General features: G+C 30.0%; 1 protein-coding gene across 3 annotated transcripts in view; it reads left to right on the top strand.

Moving 5' to 3' along the window:
* Positions 1 to 20,954, top strand: part of LOC111041637 (guanylate cyclase 32E) — an 83,277-nt gene that overhangs the window by 14,838 nt on the left and 47,485 nt on the right. For 2 of the 3 annotated variants that reach the window (XM_022325961.1, XM_022325963.1), the window contains exons 2-5: positions 847 to 1,073; positions 3,790 to 3,959; positions 16,333 to 16,455; positions 19,884 to 20,070. In XM_022325961.1, the coding sequence (XP_022181653.1) occupies positions 881 to 1,073; positions 3,790 to 3,959; positions 16,333 to 16,455; positions 19,884 to 20,070 (673 nt within the window). In that variant the 5' untranslated portion in view covers positions 847 to 880. Of the gene's footprint in view, positions 1 to 846; positions 1,074 to 3,789; positions 3,960 to 16,332; positions 16,456 to 19,883; positions 20,071 to 20,954 lie in introns of those variants that run through there. The other variant, XM_022325964.1, reaches the window with a different exon arrangement.

The raw sequence follows: 20,954 nt of genomic DNA, 5'->3' as shown, positions 1-20,954 counted from the left end.
ATTGTTTTTAGTATAAAGTACTGCCGCGACGCCGTATTTTTATAGGTCGATTAATCTAATACTCGTTAAATAACAGGGGTACTACTGAATTGGCTCCCAATTTTGAGTAAATATAAATTTGACCCTTGAATTGGCTCCTGAAAAATGTATATTTGAATTGGCCCTTAAACTGTAAAATATTATTACTTCTCCAGGTGTTCTCATATAATGCGCGTTTAGTTGTACGATGTCAAGTATAAATATTTATTGAATTAATTAGTCTTATCGTCTTAATCGTCGTAATATTTTTAAGTAAGTAGGTACAGAAATTTCCATATAATAAAACCAAACCGGAAGGACATTAGAGATGAAATAAAATTTTTAGAAGATGAAATTCGAAAATTTAACACTTGATTAATACAATAGGTTTTAATACATAGAAATATTAGCCAATAAGTATTAGACCACAATGTATGTTTAGCTCTTTTGTTTAAAAAAAATATATTTACTAACTCAATGTATCAACTCTCAATGTAACGATGTAAAGTATACGAATGTGATACCGTATACCATGAGTTGAAATTAAAAATCATACTGACCTCAACTACTTTAGGAAGTAACGCCTAACTTTAAATTCTTAATAACATTTTGGGAACCAATATATATATTTTTTAAAACTGTAGGGAGCAAATTCAATAGTAAATTCTAAGGAGTCAATTCAAAGGTATACTTATTAAGGGTAAAATATTGACTACCTGTATTTGGGAGCCAATTCAATTGAGCCGAATAATAGCAATTATATATGATGTTGGACACCGGTTAAAATGTGTTACTAATGACGCGGGACAAATTTTGTCCAAATTGCAGGTTTGTCGGCGGCTGAATACGTAGTCAACGGGTCATGTTTTGGCCGACCGTGTTGGCGTTGTTGCAGTTGGCCGCGGACGGACGGACGGATGAATTCGTTCTCGGGTACTTGACAGGATCGAGGAGACGTCCCGGCGACATAGGTTACTCGAAACCCGGTCGCACCATCAGCGGTGCAATATCGTTGGCCGTGGAGGAGATAAACGCGGGATCGTTTAAGGACAAAGGTACGATATAAATATAATTTACTGACCATTGACCAATGGTTGACGAAAAAAAAAACAAAACCAAAAACTGTAAATATGTAGCAAACAACGGAACTTTTCAAAGTTTTTGAGGTCCCTGCAGAAGCCCACTTCCCCTCGATGACTATTGTACGTTATGCCAGAAGAATAGTATTCTGCAATCTGATGTAGATATAATTATATGAATACAAACCTGTTTCGTTCGCCAATTTATCAACTTCCATCAACGGTTCCTCGTAATACGTACCCTTCAAGTTGCTCACAAATGTCCATCGTCGAACACCGTTTCTATCGAGACTCGTTAGTGTACCTATTAATAATTCATAGAACTTGTATCAAATTGCTTTTTTTTAAATTACCTACATTTATTTTTTATATCTGTGGATAACTCTTTGTCGTTTTTATAAATTAAATGTAACTAGTAGTAGTTACAGATATGTACAGTTAATTTTAAATGTCACATTGTGTTTTTCAACAAAACTATAGTATATGTCCGTCAGTCAACGTCGCTTTGTTTTTTTAATTTTAACGAGTGACGCACATCCGGGACGAATCCGTGGAAAATTAGCATTGCATTTTTATCTTATTTTTTGCACATTTTTTTTCAAAATTAATATACTTCAACTGTGTCTAAATACCACTCGTTCGAATGATAATAAATGAGTTATGCAATCCAAAAGAACTGTACTAATATAATACGCATTCGATGTAGTAGGTATCTACAAGTTCAAGAACCAACATTTACTATACCTAAAGCATAAAGTATAGCATTTTCAAGCAAATGCCAACTTTTAACTTGGAAGTTTAATCAATATATTACACACCCATATATATGTTATGGTTTTAATATTAGATTTGCGTATTACTAAACATAACATTATTTACCTTCAATTTGTCACGCCCATGAGTACAAATTTAGACATTTTAATTAATGCTGGGGACTAAATTTCATTAACTATTAATTTTCAGAAGAGCATAATAATATTTTGATTGATTAAAGTTGTATGAAATATGAACTATTTTATGCTTGTGTAATTGAACATATTATTTTAACGACCACGGTATAAATTATTATTAGATAATCTCTTGTATGAACAATTGAAACAAATAATAATTAGGTATATATATACTATGTAGAATGTACCTATGTTTTCGTGTCCAGTATTCTAGTTATTTGATTTGTCAGGAAAAAACAACCAGCTTCAACAAAAAGATAAGTCCACATTTTGAAATAATAATTGTCAGGGCGACCATTTCAAAATTCGTTATAACGTTTTAACGTTTAACACCACAGAAAATAACAAACGAAATGTATCTACTTGGAAAAAAATCACCAATACAAAAGTATTTCTTCCACGAAATAAATTTCATGGAAAAGCCAATTTCGGAAATATTGTGATTTATCTTTTGTTGCAGCAACACTTAATTAATGCCAAAGAGTATTTTTACCATGCGAATTAGTTTATTTCGATGGAAAGTAAAAGTATATTATAGATAATATTTATAAGTTTATAACCATATTTTACTTGAAATCAGTACACTTTACGCATGTAAAATGAATACTACTATACATTGTAAGTTTATATTGTTTTATCTATCTATAAACCTTTGCAAAACTTTTTATTCGGGTGAAGATAAATAAAGTTTTTGGAAAACTTGTTTTGAAATAAAGCTATGTTCCGCATCATAAAATCGGACCATCAAGTTTAAATTGCATCTATACATTTTCTATAATAAACATAATATTATTAATATTAATGTATTAATATGACCACAGATGACTTTGTTTTTTGTTTGGAAAGTATCATATCAAAGGTCAGTGTTATTTATTTAGTATGAAGTATTGTACTATCATTTTAAACATAGTCACTTATTTTTTATACTTTCACTATAATTTTTTTTAAATTCAAAAACATGGAATTATAATTACAGATATAATAAATAAATACAATTATTACAATATTATTTTCACTTTCAATTTATACTTTTATATGTATTCATGATGCACGAGCGCTTTGTATAATATATTTATAAATAAATACGATACATTTGACATTGTTTGATTGTTGAGTTTGTTAGTAAGAGGAAATTAATATACAAAATTTAAATTTTATTGATTTTCTTTATTCTATCACATTTGGATTAGTTACTTTAGTTCGTTGTTCGAGGTGATCGTTATAAGTTTATGTAAATTGGAAATTTGTAAGTTATACCTATAAATGTAGACTGTAGTTGAAAACATGTCACTGTATACATAAATAAATAAAAATTGTTTTTCGTTTTACTTTTTGGTATTAATACTACCGGTATAAATTGCAAACAAATAACAAAAATCATACTAGATTTTTTATTTTATTCCCTTATATTGTACATAAAGGCGGTTTCATGAATATATAATAATACCTATACGTATTGGAAAACATAAATCTCACATGGTTCAAAGAACTTTTTATTGAAAAAAAAGAATACAAAATACATGAACTCGCACATAATAAATGCGCGAGACACGTATATATTTATGTATATATATTATATTATTTCGTTCGTCCATTTAAAAAAAATATAGGTTTCTCGTAACATGTTGATTGTTAAGAGGGTTCGTAAAAAATGAAACTTATTTATTCGGTTCGTTTCACATATTTTTATTCATTTTTATCTTAATTTTTGTTTTATTTTACTTTTTATGTTTATACAACAGGACATTCGTTGAGTTTTCTTGTAGCCGAAACGTATGGAGAAGAGTCGACTAGTATACTCGAAACGGCAGAATTGTGGAAGAAAAATATCTCAGCTTTCATTGGACCACAAGAGACATGTCTGCACGAAGCTAGAATGGCCGCAGCCTTCAACCTGCCGATGTTTTCATACGTGAGTCATCAGTATAAAAATATTAATTTTTTTTTTGAAATGTTCACATTGTAGTCCATCGATGAGTCGTATTATACTGTGTATAAATTATTATTTTCATTAGATGATACTTATTTCTTGTTAGGGAGGGTGTATTTATGTATGATCATGGAATTCATTTTTATGAAAATAGGTGAACATTTTTTTAAAATTAAATTTTAAAATATGGTTTAATGGAGTACTATTCTTAATGATCCTTTTATTATCAGTGATCTCTTAACTTGATAAGCATACGGATATTTAAATTTAATAATTGTTAGTTCTATTGAGTATAAATCTTAGTATACATAATATAATAGGTATAATGTTCAAATTATGTTTATCTACAGGTTTTTTAGTTTTTGACTGGCTAAAACTATTATTGTAATTTTATGACGTTACTATAATATAACAATTATTAAGGTATAGTATAATATTTATTTATGGTTTTTCATATTTTCTGATAGATTTTCAAAATATATGACATTTTTCTTTAGGCCATTATCTCTAAAACATAATACGATTATAATTTAAAATTGATTATTATTGGCATAAACATGTAAAAATAAGCTGGTGGATTAAATCTGTAAATTAAGTTTTCCTTGTTTTGAATATTAGGCATATTATTTATGCTAAATGCTCGATGTACGGCACATACCTACATGAATATACTGGCTATAAAGCAATTACTGCAATTGACACGGATCCGCCGTGTGTACGTATCAAAGAAATATTGCCTATAAACACGTTTTATGACCGATTTTCGTGAATTAATTCAGAGAGGGATTTTATGTATTATGTTGTAGGATTAAATTCACACAAATTAACTCATATACATCTGTTGGTGAGTTTGAAATAAAACTTTCACCGCCTGTTATTGAAGGTAAATTAATTTGTTTTACCCAATACTTGATACAATATTTTATAAATTAATAGTCGAACAATATTTGTTGTAAATAATTGTTGGCTCATTCTTTTGACCGTTAAATGAAAAAATAGAAATATATATGCACAATAGTGTTTTCAATACGTTGAATTCAAATTTGTGCATAGTGGAAAACGAACTAAATAATAAATCTTCGTTTGACGTTCTGCAGCAGTTGTACTCACACACACACGCACACATGTTCATCAGAAAATTAGATATAACACGTGTTCTAAATTATTGTTCGCACTTTATTATTTGTTGGGTATGATTAGATCATTTTTATTTAAAATTTATGGCGGAAAATTTAAGTGTCTGGAAAGTTTTTTATACGGCGATTAGTTTACAGAGTACAATGAAATATCAATCTGAGTTAAAATTTTAAGTTTTTGTAACAATCAGTTTTAATATTTTTGAAATGTACATAATTTCTGGAAAGTACGGTTTAAAGTTTTCGGGAAAACCTTGAAAAGCCAATGGACATTATGCCAAAATGTATCCACGTGAATAATATACGAAAAAACATTTTATTCCTCAAACTAAAACTGTTTAATGAGTTTAAGACACCAGCTAATATAAGTTTGTACGCTGGTACTTGACATATATATTTTAAGCTTTTGTATTATTTTTTAATTGCCAAAACAATAATAGTTTTATCATTAATTTGATCGTAGAACGTACCTAAGACGCAAACATGATTTCTTTTTATTGAAAAATTCTCTTCATTAACTAAATAATATGTCCCATACTAATGATTAATGAACAATGTAGAATGTTTAACTACCTACCGATGTATCACGTCATATTTGTGTGTAATGTCTATTACTGTCGTCTGTCCTAGTTTCTGGTTTCGTTTAACTGTAAAACATTTCGGTTTTGTATGATGATTAAAGTGCAGTAAATAGTTTTTGCGAGTAAACTTTTAATAGAATATAACATAAACAATATTATACATTTATATACATGGAATTCATGGCAGTATCGGTTACTAAAATTCGATATCTGATACGGTGTGGCTCATTTAATCGTGTACTATAACTCCTCGATAAATTCTAAATTCTACTGCAGTAACCTAATGGATTTTTTCACGGTGTTTTGGATAAACGATTATATAAGTTTCTGATGTGTAAAAATCGTAAGTTTTGTGGAAAAACTCACTACCTACCTACGCAGGTTACACGTTTTTACACATTGACAGTTGTAAATTTACTTTAAAATTTAAACACAATTAATTTATGAGCCTTTTTTCACGGAAACTATATTGTAGAGCTAACATTTTTATGATAATTATGTACAATAATTATTAGAAATATTACTGACATAACTAATGATAGTTTAGTTAGTTCTTTACTCTGACAACTTTTACTTTTGAATAAATTATGAAAAGAGTATTTTATTTTTTCACATTACATTCGACAATACCTACAGTATTTGTTGATGTTATATTTTGACTTAACTGCAATATTTTTTGCATTTAAAACTGTTTATTATAAGTAATAATTTATTACTATGATATTATGCGGTGTACATATTATTATGTAGGCCAATTACTCGTGTGTTTATGTGCATCCTTTTAACAAAATCCATATTCTTCAACGTATGTACCTACATTATTTTGTATCATTTGATACATAGTTTTAGTGTTTTTTAATCGTTGATCAGTTGATCGTTTGTTCAGAATAACTTGAACGGACCATTTATTTTCTGTGTTAGTATGTTTATGATTTTACAAAACATGAAACTATACGCTACGCTACATCAGAAAGGTTTCCTCTATAATATTATACTTTTTGTCGTTTCCTACGGAAACAGTCACTCGATATTTTTTTTTCATTTATATGTATCGTTTATGGTTGAAACTTGTATAAGCTTGCTTTACTGTTACGTCTGAAAGATTTTACCAATGACCTATACAACAATGTATCTACAGACAAGGCATCTTTTTGAAAGATTTCTTTTTAAAACCAGTTGACGTTCTAAGACAATGAATATTTACGTAAACGATATTTTCACGAAATAATTAGTTTATTCTTTATGCCTTTATGGTATCCGTTTGGAATTGAATTTCGTCGCTACCGGTTCATTGTACCGTCACAGCAACTCGTCTTGTAACTCGTTAAGACTAAAGCGGCTGGTTTCATGATAAAGACTTAAGATACTCGTAACACATAGACGAAGGTAAACGACGTCATTATTGTACAATAATTGTCAAAAACACAAGACGGCGCGAATGTCCGGCGCGAGCGTCCCAGTGGCCAAATTACGAGTGATAATAATAATGGCAATAATAATAATAATATAATAAAATATAACAACGATGACGTTGGAAACAGTTGTAATTTATGACTTTCGCGGTGTTTGGTGTGCGTCTAATTGGAACGGTTGGCACTTTGATCATCAAAGTTAACGAGCATAATATTTTGTCCGCGTAATGGAAAGTAGTTTGAAAAAACCCAGTGGACATAAAAATATGGAGTACCTACGTACAATAATTATATATATTTTTTTAATATAAAATAATATATGTTATATCATAATATGTACAATATTATATCGTATAATATTAATGTGTGAGTTATTAAAAAGTGCATTGACTGTGGCCGTGGAACGACGTACGGGCAAAGTCTATTTTTAACGATACACACGACGCATTTTGACTTGGTCGAGGTTTATCATTATTATATTATTATAACCTTATATTTTTTGGCGTTTGTCAATGGTCCAAACACAGTTGTCCCGCCATCGCCTCCGCCGAGAGTTCCATTCACTCTAGCTGGCCCATAGCCGCCACGTGGTACTTCGACCGGAATAAACGACGTCACAATACGCACCTACTGCGACGACTGTAACAATAGTACGATTTACTGTCATTCTCTCATATTACAATATTTTGTATGCCTACGTTTATTTTCGAAAATATTATACACCACTTCCTGGTAGGTGTAGGTACATGATGTGTTATAGGAACACCACTGACCACTGCTGTCGTATTAGATAGATAAACATAGTATTAACTCAATCGCAGGCACTATTCTCACTGTCGGCGGCATCATATTAAGACATTGCAGGTGAAATCTGTACTGTCTTATAGGTCTTGTTGCATTTATTCGATGACTAATGTTGTGAGTGGGTATGATGGAAATAGTGTCATTGGATGCACACTGCACCCACGACAGTGGCGTATCTAGTGCTAGGTTGTGAGTGGGGTGGGGGTGATTAAAATACTTTAAGACTAATCTTACTTCCGTTATCCTCACACAGTCACACTTAATAAGCTTCTTAAATTCTTTTTAATTCATACGATATATTTGTCTCTTGTATTTAATATAATTTTGACAATTTTATTATTTTAGACTCGTTCTCCGCTCACTCAGGTCGCCCACCCCTGCATATTTATAATATATTACTACAGTTTTTTTTCAACTGAAATAAAGATTTAAGATTTCAAATTTTTTTTTGGTTTTACGGAGAGATACAATTAAAAATACATTAAAAATCCCAAGGGTAGTGAGGGATGATCCACTATAGAGTATAAATATAAACTGTTTGTAGTTTCTAGTTTTCTACTATATGAGTGTAAACTGTAAATACGGGTTTCTGTGTTGTATACGGGTTAGTCTATAAAAATTAGATACTATATATTGTTCTTGAGTCTTGGGTCGAAGATTCCCGACTATTAATTTCCATGTCTACTTTGTATTTTTTTTTTTTTTTGGCAAACACTTCGAACCCACATATTATTTTCCCACGCTTCGTTCGTTCCATTCGTGTGCTCGGTCAGTAGATATCTATTATCTGTACTCAGACATCGTTTGGCAACCTTTATATATGAACAACAACAAAAAAACACACCTCTTTATAATATTACCAGGATTATGGTATGGTAGATTGGTAGGTAGGTAGCACCAACTGTCAATAAAAACACGTTTTCGCAATCAACCGATCGGAGTCACTAGTTCCCAGATGGGCGACCACCCGGATTCTTAATGATGACGGGCATCACCATTTTCTGCCTAAATGTACCCTCCCCTTTAAGGTCAATACTTATAGTTCCCATTTCGGCCAGTGCATTTTTTTTTTTGATTTATAGTTATAGCAACTGAACTTAACAGTTTTTAAATGTAATTAAGTATGGTTGTATTAAAAATATGTTTTTTTTGTAAAAATTATTACTTAAAATTGTGTGAAAAAAAATAATTGGCAATGAAATTTTATAACTTATAAGATATAACATTAATCGAATACAAAGATTTCTGATTACATAATTTGAATACAAATTAATAATTTAGTCTTCAAATATCCGAATAATAATAATTATGATAAAAAAATATGCGGTCATGATATGTTGAAAATTAAAATTTCATCTTGAAGAATGAAGGCTATAAAAATAGGTAGGTACTAAAATTTGTCGAACAAAAATTAATTTTGGTTATGTTAAAAATATGTTATCACATTTTATTGCCAATTATTTTATTTTATAATTAAAAAATAATTAATAGACGGTTGTAACTTGTAGGTAATAATTTTGTAAAGAATCACATTTTTGAATATAATCATATTTAGTTAAATATAAAAGTGGTTAAGTTCAGTTGTTGTAATCATACATTTTAAAGAAAACTGGCCGAAAACGGAACTTTAGTCTGTAAGTGTTGGCTGAAAAGGGAAGGGTACATTTTGGCCGAAAAGGTAGCCGCCCCTTAATGACTTATCCTTGCCACATATATACGTGTTCCTAACCAACAGTACCCTCCTCAACAGTAAAAACCTGCTAATAACAGTTGATGCCTTAAAAAATTATATTATTCCACGCCTGTAAATGGTACAAAGTTAATTATTGGATATAAGATTATTAGGCATTTTAATTACTATTATTACTATTTAAAAGAAATGTCCTGTACAATATTTTCTTTTAATCGTATTGAACCATTGGAAATCTAAAGACTAAGAATGAGCTCGAAGAACGTGTGGATAGTAATAGAATAAAATTTTGTCGTTTAAAAAGAGTTTATGTAGGTACCTACATTTTTTTTTCACAAATCCCTTTTATATTTATAATTTTAAATTGAAAAGATGGAGTTACGTACTTATTATAAGTCAATCAAAAATAAAACTAATAGACTTTGTACAATGTACATTAAAAATCAATAAATAAATTGTTATTCTCAAGAAATTTGTAGATCCTTTACCCTGCAGGTATTGTTTAAAAAATATATTAAATTTGCACGAGTTGTAAAACTTTTATTTTAAAACCATTTATATTGATTTATTAGAAATAATATATTTGGATTTTTTGAAAATGTAAATAAAGTGTAGGAGTATATATTCTGATTAATTCAAATATTGTTTGTGTGATAGGTATATTATATGTTATCGTAATAAGAAACTCTGGTTTTTTGTTCTTTATTTAATGTCACATGTTTTTAAATTAATACAAGTCACAACTTAAAATATTACAATCACATTCGACTTATTAAACAATTGAATTCCATTTCAATATGATAAATAAATAAATTCAGTTAAAGTTACTATAATTATATCGATTTTAATTATAGGTATAAAACAAGGTAAATTAAAATATTAAATACCTACTGTACAGCTAGTGTACACGCATTAAATATAATATCCGTATGAGTATATTATATTATATTAAGTGCATAAATCAATAACTGGCTTTACTGTTTGCATATTTTGTATAAATGAAAAGTTCATTTTTAAAAAATTTTCACATTTTGTGTGGGTACTTTTTAATTAAAAAAAAATAACTAATTAGTCAATTTTTGTACGAACATTAGCAAACAATAATTTATCTTTATTTCGGGGCGAAGAATGTGCCAACTATAATAAATGTTGCTGCACAAGACATAAACTTTTATAATAATTTTTCCAATGACAATTATACTCACTAAGACTTCTCGTTACGTTTCATAATAATATTATGATGGTGTGTTAAAACGTTCAGTCATATTATATTAATACTGACCCACCCTAATGATCAATGATTAAAACAATAATGTTCTACTTCGCTGCCAGGAGAGGAGCTACGTGTTATTATATATAGGTATCAAAAACGGAACTCGTAAAATAATAATAGAATAAATAATCACAATGACACCATCGATAGTATGTCGGCTGTAGGTAGAATAACGTCTCGCTATAACAATCCTAAAAATAATATAAGAAAATAACGCTATACCAAAAAACATTGTCCAAGAGAACAATAATAATCTGATGTCGGAATAATACTTCGATCGATGACCAAACCAACCTGCCGTTAAATAATAGATGTGATCGACAATAGTCAATAATATACAAACGATGTGCCAAACAATTGGGTTTATTCTCTCCAAGTCGTTTGTATTCTTTGAGCGTACTTACGCGTCACGCTGTTTGCTCGAACAATATCAGCAATTCTCTCATTTCTCGCCATTCGTTATTAATTTTTGATTTTATAAATTTTAAATTTTAAATATTATAATTCACATGAAGCAGAAGGAACGCCGTGACCCGAGCTCGCGAGTCGAACGGATTTTGAGATCTTATAATATTATGACGGCTTCTATAATACAATATTTAATCAACCCACATAGTGTACGGAAATGGAAGATTATATATTAAGATATTATCATCTCTTCTTATTATTGAAACACTCGCGCCGCGCACATATAATACGAGTACTCCGGGCGATTTATTTTCGCTAGTCTCTCTTATTCCAGAGTAAATAAATACATATGTGCGTACGAACTACGAAGCACGTTGATAATAATTTAGAGGATGTGCAGTTCAAAGACCAATAAATCTAATATACGCTGTGTGTTACGAGGAGTACATAAATAAGGGAGTGTTGCTAAATTTGGGTGTACATTGATTTTATCGGCCAATAACCCATCGCATGTTTTATTGAATTGGAAAAATATTTACTGCAGTTGTATATACATATATAATATATATATATTATCTACTGGGGTGTATCGTCGTGGATCTTCCGAGGCTAAAATGGTCGCGTGGGTACACCGCAAACGGACGCTCGGATGCTGTTTATCGAAGCGGTTAATCTATCGTATATATACCTCAGTAGCTTATCCGCACGATTTCTCGCTAACTGTATACGAACAAACATTTTACGTACCCGGTGCAGGTTTCGATGTAAATTTGCCGATATCATAAAAATGGACAAACAATAATATGGGCCTGATTCTGTTGTAAGATTCCTGGAAACCTAACGGAACGCAGTCCGTATACTAAATAGTTTTGTTTTAGTATGTTATTATTATTGATTATATGATATACGGAGTGTAACGAAACTAACTGACAAACTTAATCAGCTGCATAATGTCTTTTATCATTTTTTTTTCATTATTATACAGCTCTCAATAAATAAGTGCGTATTTAAAAAAAATAATTAAAAATATTGATTATACACATTAAGTATACACATCAAAAGAAAATTACATATTACTTTTAAGCCTGAGTGTAAAAACAACGTACAGACATAATATGTGAGCTTTCGTTAAGCTGCGTGGCAAAAAAAAAAAAATACAAATACAAAACACAAGTAAATTGAATCCACAGGTTGTTTCGTTTAACGAATTGCAGACATATGTGCAGCCCGATACGAATAAGTTTTGTGAGACGAGTACAAATCATGTATTAATATTTCAGTTATTCGTTTTACTCAATATCTGTTGGAGTTCTTAAGGTCTGTCTTCGGAAACGGAATGAATCTGCTGAGATAGAATATAACAATCTGAGGTGTACGTACAATTTTCATTCGATCTGCTAAAAAGTATCGTTGACGTCTGTTTTGCTAATGAATTATGTTTTTTTCACTCTTGTTCGTGATTCGTATATTTATGAAAATGTATATTATTTTATTTCTTAAGGTATATTTTTCGACTGATGAACATTCATGAGAGAAACAGCGATAATATATAGATACCTAATGTGCTTGTTGTAGGAATCAATAGTGTTTTCGTCATTATAATATTATAGGCATACCTATATTTATTGCGATCCATAACTAATGGTCGTTTCGAATTTGTTGATGGGATGTGTTGTATTTATTTTGAAAAGTACTTACTTAAACCAAAAGTACAAGAGTAATTTGTGATTTTTTTTTTGGCAACTGCGTCGAAATAACAGATTTTCTTTAGTGGCTTTTCTTCGAGCGACAGAGTGAAATGTACTGGAAAACCTACTCGAAAATGATTAGAACCAGAAAACATTTTTCTCGATCAAAATAAAATGGCTTTTGGTTTATTGGTATGGATTATACGTATAACGGTGCAAAAAAAAAAAAAAAACAGAAAAAAAAAACTGTTCAATTGGTAATGTTTCCGATCGCTGCGTAAGCGACGATGGCGATGAGGACAACGACAACGTATGACATAAATAAATAAAAACAATGTTTCGAACGGTGATGATTATATTATTAATCTGTAACGGTAGCGTGTTCGCGATAACGTGATATCGTTGAGCATATAATATATGTGTACTTACGTGAATTGGATACGAAGGCAGTTAAATGGGTTTCGTGCTGTAATGTATTCAACTGTCATTGCACAAATTAAACCGTTCAGCTAACGAGATTCAGTAAATATGTGTCGCCCCGGGGAACAGTTTACATGACTAATAAATAATCATTAGTCCAGACATTATATAGAAATCGGCAATGTAACTAAATCTGTTTGTGAAAAAAAAGTCAGACGGACGTGATACGCTTTTGTGATGGGTGTGCGTGTGTGGCGTGTGCGTATACGGAAATAAGAGAACAACGACCGTAGACAATTCATTTATTTTTATTAGCACCTACCTATATTATAAAGTTATTAGTTAGCAAGTTAACAATAATATATTATGTTATAATTCGTTCGTAGCGACGTGTATAGTGTTGGAATAATAATTATGTTTCGAATCGTCAGTGCATTGATTTCACAGTTTTATTATGAGTACCTACTTATATTTGTTTTCCACCGACCGCCAAAAAGATTTTTTTTATAAACATGTGAATCTTCGTTGTTTATTTACCTACAACTGCTGCTGAAATATTATATCAGGTATACATGAATTTCAAACTTTTTTTAATCGCCGAAACGAAATAATAATATAATTAATAACCTTCTATAGGTATGTATATATATTTGTACTGGAGTAATGTAGTTCGTTTGTCGTTTTTTTATTGTTCAAGAATTTGAGAAATTTGGCTCTATTTGACTATTTGACTTGACGATAATTAATCTTATTTACCGCAGCTCTTAGTTGTATAGTTTGAAAATTTGTTTAATGTATAAAGTATTAATGTGTACTGCAGCTGTTATAATTATAACAGGATTTTGGCGAAACACTAGTTAGGAACCATCACATTCATTTCTATCAGTGCAAGACTATAATGCTAATAACTCAAAAACAAATAGTACACTTTCTAAAATTGAAGAAAAACATTCCGCCTCTGTCACTGATAAAAATGATTTACTAAAGAACATTCTGAAAACTAATACATTTAAAACGCACTCTCTTCGATACTATCGTTTACATAATGTGGCGAAATATCATTTGATTTATTTTTCAAAATCACCGTAGCTTGAATGGAGACGATTAGTAAATTGTTTAAAGTGTAAGTTATTTTTAATGGTAAGTAATAAAAATAAACTGGTGTCTATATTTCCTTATGTCGATCATATATGATAATACCTATCGACTACAAACCTCAATAAGTCACAACTTTGTGATTTTAATTGAACAATTAAAATGTAAATTAAACGCAGCCGTTACCGATACGCATTTTCTTCTGTGACAAAACCAGTCTGAATGAGCTTGACTTAAATAACAATATGTAGTACGTGTGGTTGTGAAGTAGTGAGTGTTTTTAATGTCGGCTATTATTTGAATATATTTTTATAAAAAAATGGTACTGAGAAAAGGACAATAAGAAGATTTTAGCAAGTACATTTTTTGTTCAGTTGCATTATGCACAAAAGGAAACAATAATAAAATGGAACTAATTTTTCTTTAACTTTTAACTAGCCAAGCAAAAAGATAGTGGTGAAAAAAGCGGATGAATGAATCAGACGTTTGTAAATTGTGACTACCATTTTGCAATTTATCTTTTTTTTTTATTTGACTCGGTTTAACCCTCCTTTTCATTTATACGAAAAACAAATTGCTCCTCTCCATTGCAAAACTAGATAAATTTAAAAATGAGCTAATGCAACTTGAATCCTCTGACGTAGGTTTTATTGTATTTTTTTTTTCGTGTACCCTGTGAAAACCTTAATTTGTTTTCGATTTAATCCATTGAGCCGTAAAGATCGAAAATGTCCACCCGAGATACATAATATTTAAAGTTGTTACAATGATTAAACAAACTATGACGCGTAAATAATTATTTTTGAATTTAATTTACTTAGGTTGAACCGCTAAATAAACCATAAACATTAAAATGCAAATAAATTCCCTACTGCCGCGTGCCGCACCGGGGTTTATTCCGTAAGCTTTTCGGTGATTAAGGTACGGTAAATAAATACGCTTAAATTAAATTTTCATTGAAAAAGGCACATATTATATAAATAATTATTATTTCACCATCACAAATTTTCAGTTACAAATTAAAATGTACATCTGATTTCACTTCTTGAAGCAACATTTTGGTATAAATGTGTTGCAGAGTTATTGATGTACAATATTATCAGACTTCCATTAGGATTTACTTTTTATTATATATTTGAATTCCATAGGACATATATATGAAATATATAATTTGGTATCATAATCATTATTAGTATTGTTATTGGTGTCAAAACCAATTTTGATTGATTAATAAGGAAATTTACCGGTTTCACAAAAATATTAATAATAATAATATAAGCTAGGGACATGGGACATCTATGATGTACTTATAACTTCGAAAGCAGAAGAAATCCAATAAACCTTCAGCCCCTCTAGTTTAGAATTTCTCACGGGAAACAATTCTCATATTATTAGTTCGTGCACACCAAATAGTGACGATATTGTGTCCACCGTTGCACGAGTAAAACATATTCTTACCTATCCATAGTCATACGAGCGATCTAGGCATTTTGTATACTCGAGAATATAGGTAAATTATGTAACTATGAAAACTGGAGTAAGGCACAATAAGCTATTATTATATTAAACTCCCTCTCCTATGTTATAAGCTACGTAGAGACCTGTTGCACTTTTGAAAAATAAAAAAGCGGCTCACGACCAAAACTAAAAAAGCACTTTTTGTGCGCACAATTACGTAGACTTAAGTACTCCGCGGCAACTGACTGGTATAATATCTTCAAGTCAATACAATATACCTATTGTTAATGACCCGTTTTAAAACCATTTTATTGATAATGATTAATGATAATAATATTATTTATGTCGGCTTATCAATTTCATCTTGTGTTGTATTTATAAATGTTACAGTACTGCATGGACTCGGACACGTCGGATAAAACTTTGTTCCCAACATTCGCCCGCACACGTCCGCCGGACACTCAGATATCCAAATCTGTGGCCGCGGTCCTGAAAGCGTTCAACTGGACTCAGGTGAGTAAACAAACCCTCTCTCCCCACACCATCCACACAAATCAAATGGTGAAAACCATTCGGTAACCTCAAGTTGGGCGGTCCTGTCAACGTTTCTCTCTCACCGTTCTGCAGCGTTCAAGGCGTCTTTTCCGTATTTTTCTTTATTTCCACTTTTCACTTATTCCTCTCTTACATTCTACCACTATGGCGTCACGTCCGATCTCGGCTTGTAGTTATTGCTATCCCCCCACCCCCGCACCGTTTTTCTACTGTACATTATTATGCTACACTCGTGTGTATAGGTGCATTATATACAGTGTGATTATTTTATCGAAAAAAGCTCAATATTCTTTAAGCTGACCTAAGCGGATTTCGTTTCTCAATTATTAGTAGTCTTCGCTTTTGATGTGATAAATAATATTATGTCAGAGGGTGTAGTATACGATATTTACAGTATTTTTTAACGTATTCTCACTTGTGTTTTCAGTCACCACATCGACCACTGCTTAGCACTAACCTGACGCAATATAGCAATTAATGTGAGTTTATGTTGGGGTTAGCTTAAGTTACAAAGAATATAGAGTGTTCTGTGATAAAATAATCACTCTGTATATGTATATTTAAGTACAACGCGCTAGTGTTACAATATGCCACGTTGCGGTTTGTTCGAAGCGACCCCGAAAAAGGGGAAAATATATACATAAGGACATTGTAAATACGCTCCCACTCGTTTATTGTTTCTATACATATAATATATATAAAAAAATATATATATGTATTATGCATTCACATAGTCTATTACTATATTATATTCATCAGTATACTGTATAGGCGCTAAGACGTGTGATAAATCATACATTAAAAGGGAACTGCCAGTAGATGCTTTAGATGGAGTTTCTTTTCCGTTTTGGATGGCTTAGACTTTAGAAAATACAGCTACTGTATTATATTTTATATTATTATCACGAGATGAAACATTTTAATTAAAAGCACATAATTATATCATTATAATCATTGCATTGTGTGACTGTTCCCTTATTGTTTTTGATCTCGTAGTATTGTATGGTTTTCGACTTTTGTGGACCTCTCTCAGTGTTCTACGACAATTATAATTTGTATCCCCATATATTTTAATATACTAGACGGTATTATTATACATTTATAACTCATTTTTTTCGTTGATAAATTCAAACTATGTAGAGTAATAGAAATTATTTTACACGCAGGCAAAATATTTATATTGTATTATATTGTTATGTGAAATTATGATCATCTTATATTGTGCGCACGAAGTAAATAATTTCATAGGTTTTAATTTTAATTGTTGGCAAATCAAATTAAAATGTCAAATACATAATATTGGCTCATGCTTTTTGAAAAAAATGTCGATTTGAATATAATTAATAATTATAACATAACAAAGGTTCGTGCTTGTTAAAATCCTTTAAAGTGAGTAGTTTATTCAAAGTTGTTGGTTTAATTTTATTTACGGATTTATGTTACTAATTATTATCAAGTGAAATTTTCTTTGGTATTATTGCAAACATGTGATCATTTAAAATTGTATATTATGATACTCAAGATCTTACATTACTCCCATCACGCAATGTTTCATGCGTTATACAGTAGAAATTGTTGAAAGCTTGAGGTGATATTTAATGTTTATATATTTTATACTGAGTAATACATTTAAATCGCGTGTTAAAACTAAATCACATACGTACCATTTCAATTAAACAACATATATTATAATACGTATGAAAAAAACATTTTTTCTGCAGTTCAATAATTTTGAAAGGGATTATAGAGAACGTATAATATATAATATTATATTTATATTAATATGTAATATTGTATATTATATTATGTCATTGTGTATTGATCTATGTTTTATTTATAAATAGTATTATTATAGTGCATAATTCCAATCTAATGTTTATAAAATATAATTGTGTAACACATTCTGATACAGATAGAGCTAATGGATGATTAAATGAGTAATTTTCAAGAGCAATAAATAGATTTATTATCAAAAAATTAACAAAAAAATGTAAATTTAATATGAACTATAATAATGTAATATTTTCTTTTTGTAGTTCAACAGAATACGTTTAAAAATATAAGGGTCCTTCGTGATAAATGAACAAAAAATGAATATAAATTAGAGATGAACTAAATTTATGGTAACATATTATTTACATATACATCGCGAAAACCATTCTCAGCATAATGCCAACATATTTTAACAAAAATATAAAAATAAAAAATAGAAAGTATTCTATTATTATTTTAAATTTGAATGCAATGGCCATTGATAAATCATTCTATTTAAAATGTGAGCAATTCTGACCGAGGCTCGGTTTACCCACAAATGGTATAGATTTTGATAGAAATGGGTTTATCGCGAATGTCATTGTTTTAATTTTTTTTTTACAGTTTTTCGATTGTATTTTTAAAATAACAGAAAAATTCCACAACTTCCATGTTATTATTATAATCATTCATACGTCGTCATAATATATATTGTCATAGTGGAACCTATATATGTTTTGAATATTTATTTAATCGATTGGGCTACATGAGAAAATCAGAATTATTCATCAAAATTATTTTCTATAAAATACTTATTCAAAGTATGCAAAAAATGCTTATGTAACATTTGATAGTTTCAATGAGTGAATCGAAACAAGTGATTTTTTCTGTTAATCATTATATTACAAGTTTTTCAATTACGAAAACAGGTTACACATTCTAATGACAGACTCGTATTTCAATTTTTGAACCTGTTTGATATTCTAAACCGTTAGTCATTCAAACTCTATACAATATAATAATAGCAACTTAAATCATATAATTATGTTTTATGTATATTAAATATTAATTTACGACATTATTAAAAAAATATCATAGTTTTTAGTTTTGAAAACTACCAAATACCAGCTACTCTAGTTTAAGTTTTAACTTATCTAGTTACAGCTGAAATAATTAATTCGTGGGTAAAAGCTATCTATATAGTTATGCAATATTAGTATTATTTTTTTTTTATTCACCCATTAATTATGAGAATTTTTTTGTTGTTCTTCGTACTAAATGCAGTAGACATTGAATGTACGCATCGCTAGTATATCATAATGTTATACTGCGTTAAAATATTATTCAATCAAATTAACTTATTATGTTATTCTTTTCGTTTGTTTCATAATATTGCTTGCGTAAGTGGTGAGTTAATATAATTTCAAAATTTATCCTCCGACGATATATCGTCACATCATAGTTATTTGTTTGTTTGTTATTAATTTATACCTTGAATCATCATACTGCCCAGCCGCCATATGAATTATTATAATATATACATATACATATTGTAATGTATTAATCTGTCATATGCACCTATATATTATAGTCCAATTACAATATCGCTCAACGTATTGAATGTGTTTGAACAGGTGACGTTTTTTTATTCGAACGCAGACGACACTCATTTCGGTAAGATCGCGTCTACCATATCAGAAGTTTTTTCCAAATCTGGTATAGAAATCACAGCCAAAAAGACGTGGGACACACATTATTTGCACGGGTACACGGCCAATCCATTCGTTAAACTTGTCGCCGACACGTATCAAGACACAAGAAGTGAGTAAGCCCTTTGTATTTTATTCCTACCCGTCTCCCCGTCTCAGCCACATAGACCATTTTAATTATGTAGATAAGGATATATATTGTAACGTTCAAATATATTAGTCGTACCCTGCAAAGCCGAGCAGAACTAATCCGCTGCAGTGTCCTAAACAAACGCAACGACTCGGCTATATTGGTTCTGAAAAACATTGCGATTCAAATATATTGGTACCTCTATTATATTGTCATACCAAGACATCCGTACGATATTTATCATTTCAAAAACTATTAACGGTTGTTTAAAATATTTGCTTGAATTAGCTTAAAATCGTTTAAAACCACATTTTTCTACAAAAAAAAATTTTACTATTTTTTATTGTTTTTTTTTTGTTTTTTTTTTTGAAAGATAACACATATTTTTGGTTCACAGTTATAAAGCAGAATATTTTTTGTAGTACTGCAATGTACAAAAATCAAATTTTGGACGATGAGTTTTTGAGTTCTGAAATATTTAAAGTATACGCGAGCCATGGCCGGAGTGCAGTGATAAGAGGTATCCCATGAAATGTTATCCCATCACTCTGCAATGCTCATCTATACTTCAAATAGTTATAGCTAATAAAATACCTGTGTGAAATTTAATTTTTATAGATTTAAGTACTTAGAATAATATTCTGCTTTGGAATATGAAATTAAAAATGTGTGTTGGCATATACAAAAGTTTAACACCTTAAAATAGTAAAAAATGTTTGTTTCTTAACGACTATAATGTTGAAGAAATATTTTCAAAAACGAGTTTAATGAATATCTTACGTTAAATGGATCACCCCTTGTGCAATGGATATCGGCTTAATCCAAAAAAACAGTTATTTTACATAGTTGATTTTAACAAAAATATG

Source organism: Myzus persicae, unplaced genomic scaffold (assembly GCF_001856785.1).
Source record: "Myzus persicae strain clone G006 unplaced genomic scaffold, MPER_G0061.0, whole genome shotgun sequence".
Lineage (NCBI taxonomy): Eukaryota > Metazoa > Arthropoda > Insecta > Hemiptera > Aphididae > Myzus > Myzus persicae.
The sequence above is the reverse complement of the archived record's forward strand: the minus strand, read 5'-3'. Positions and strand labels throughout refer to the sequence as shown.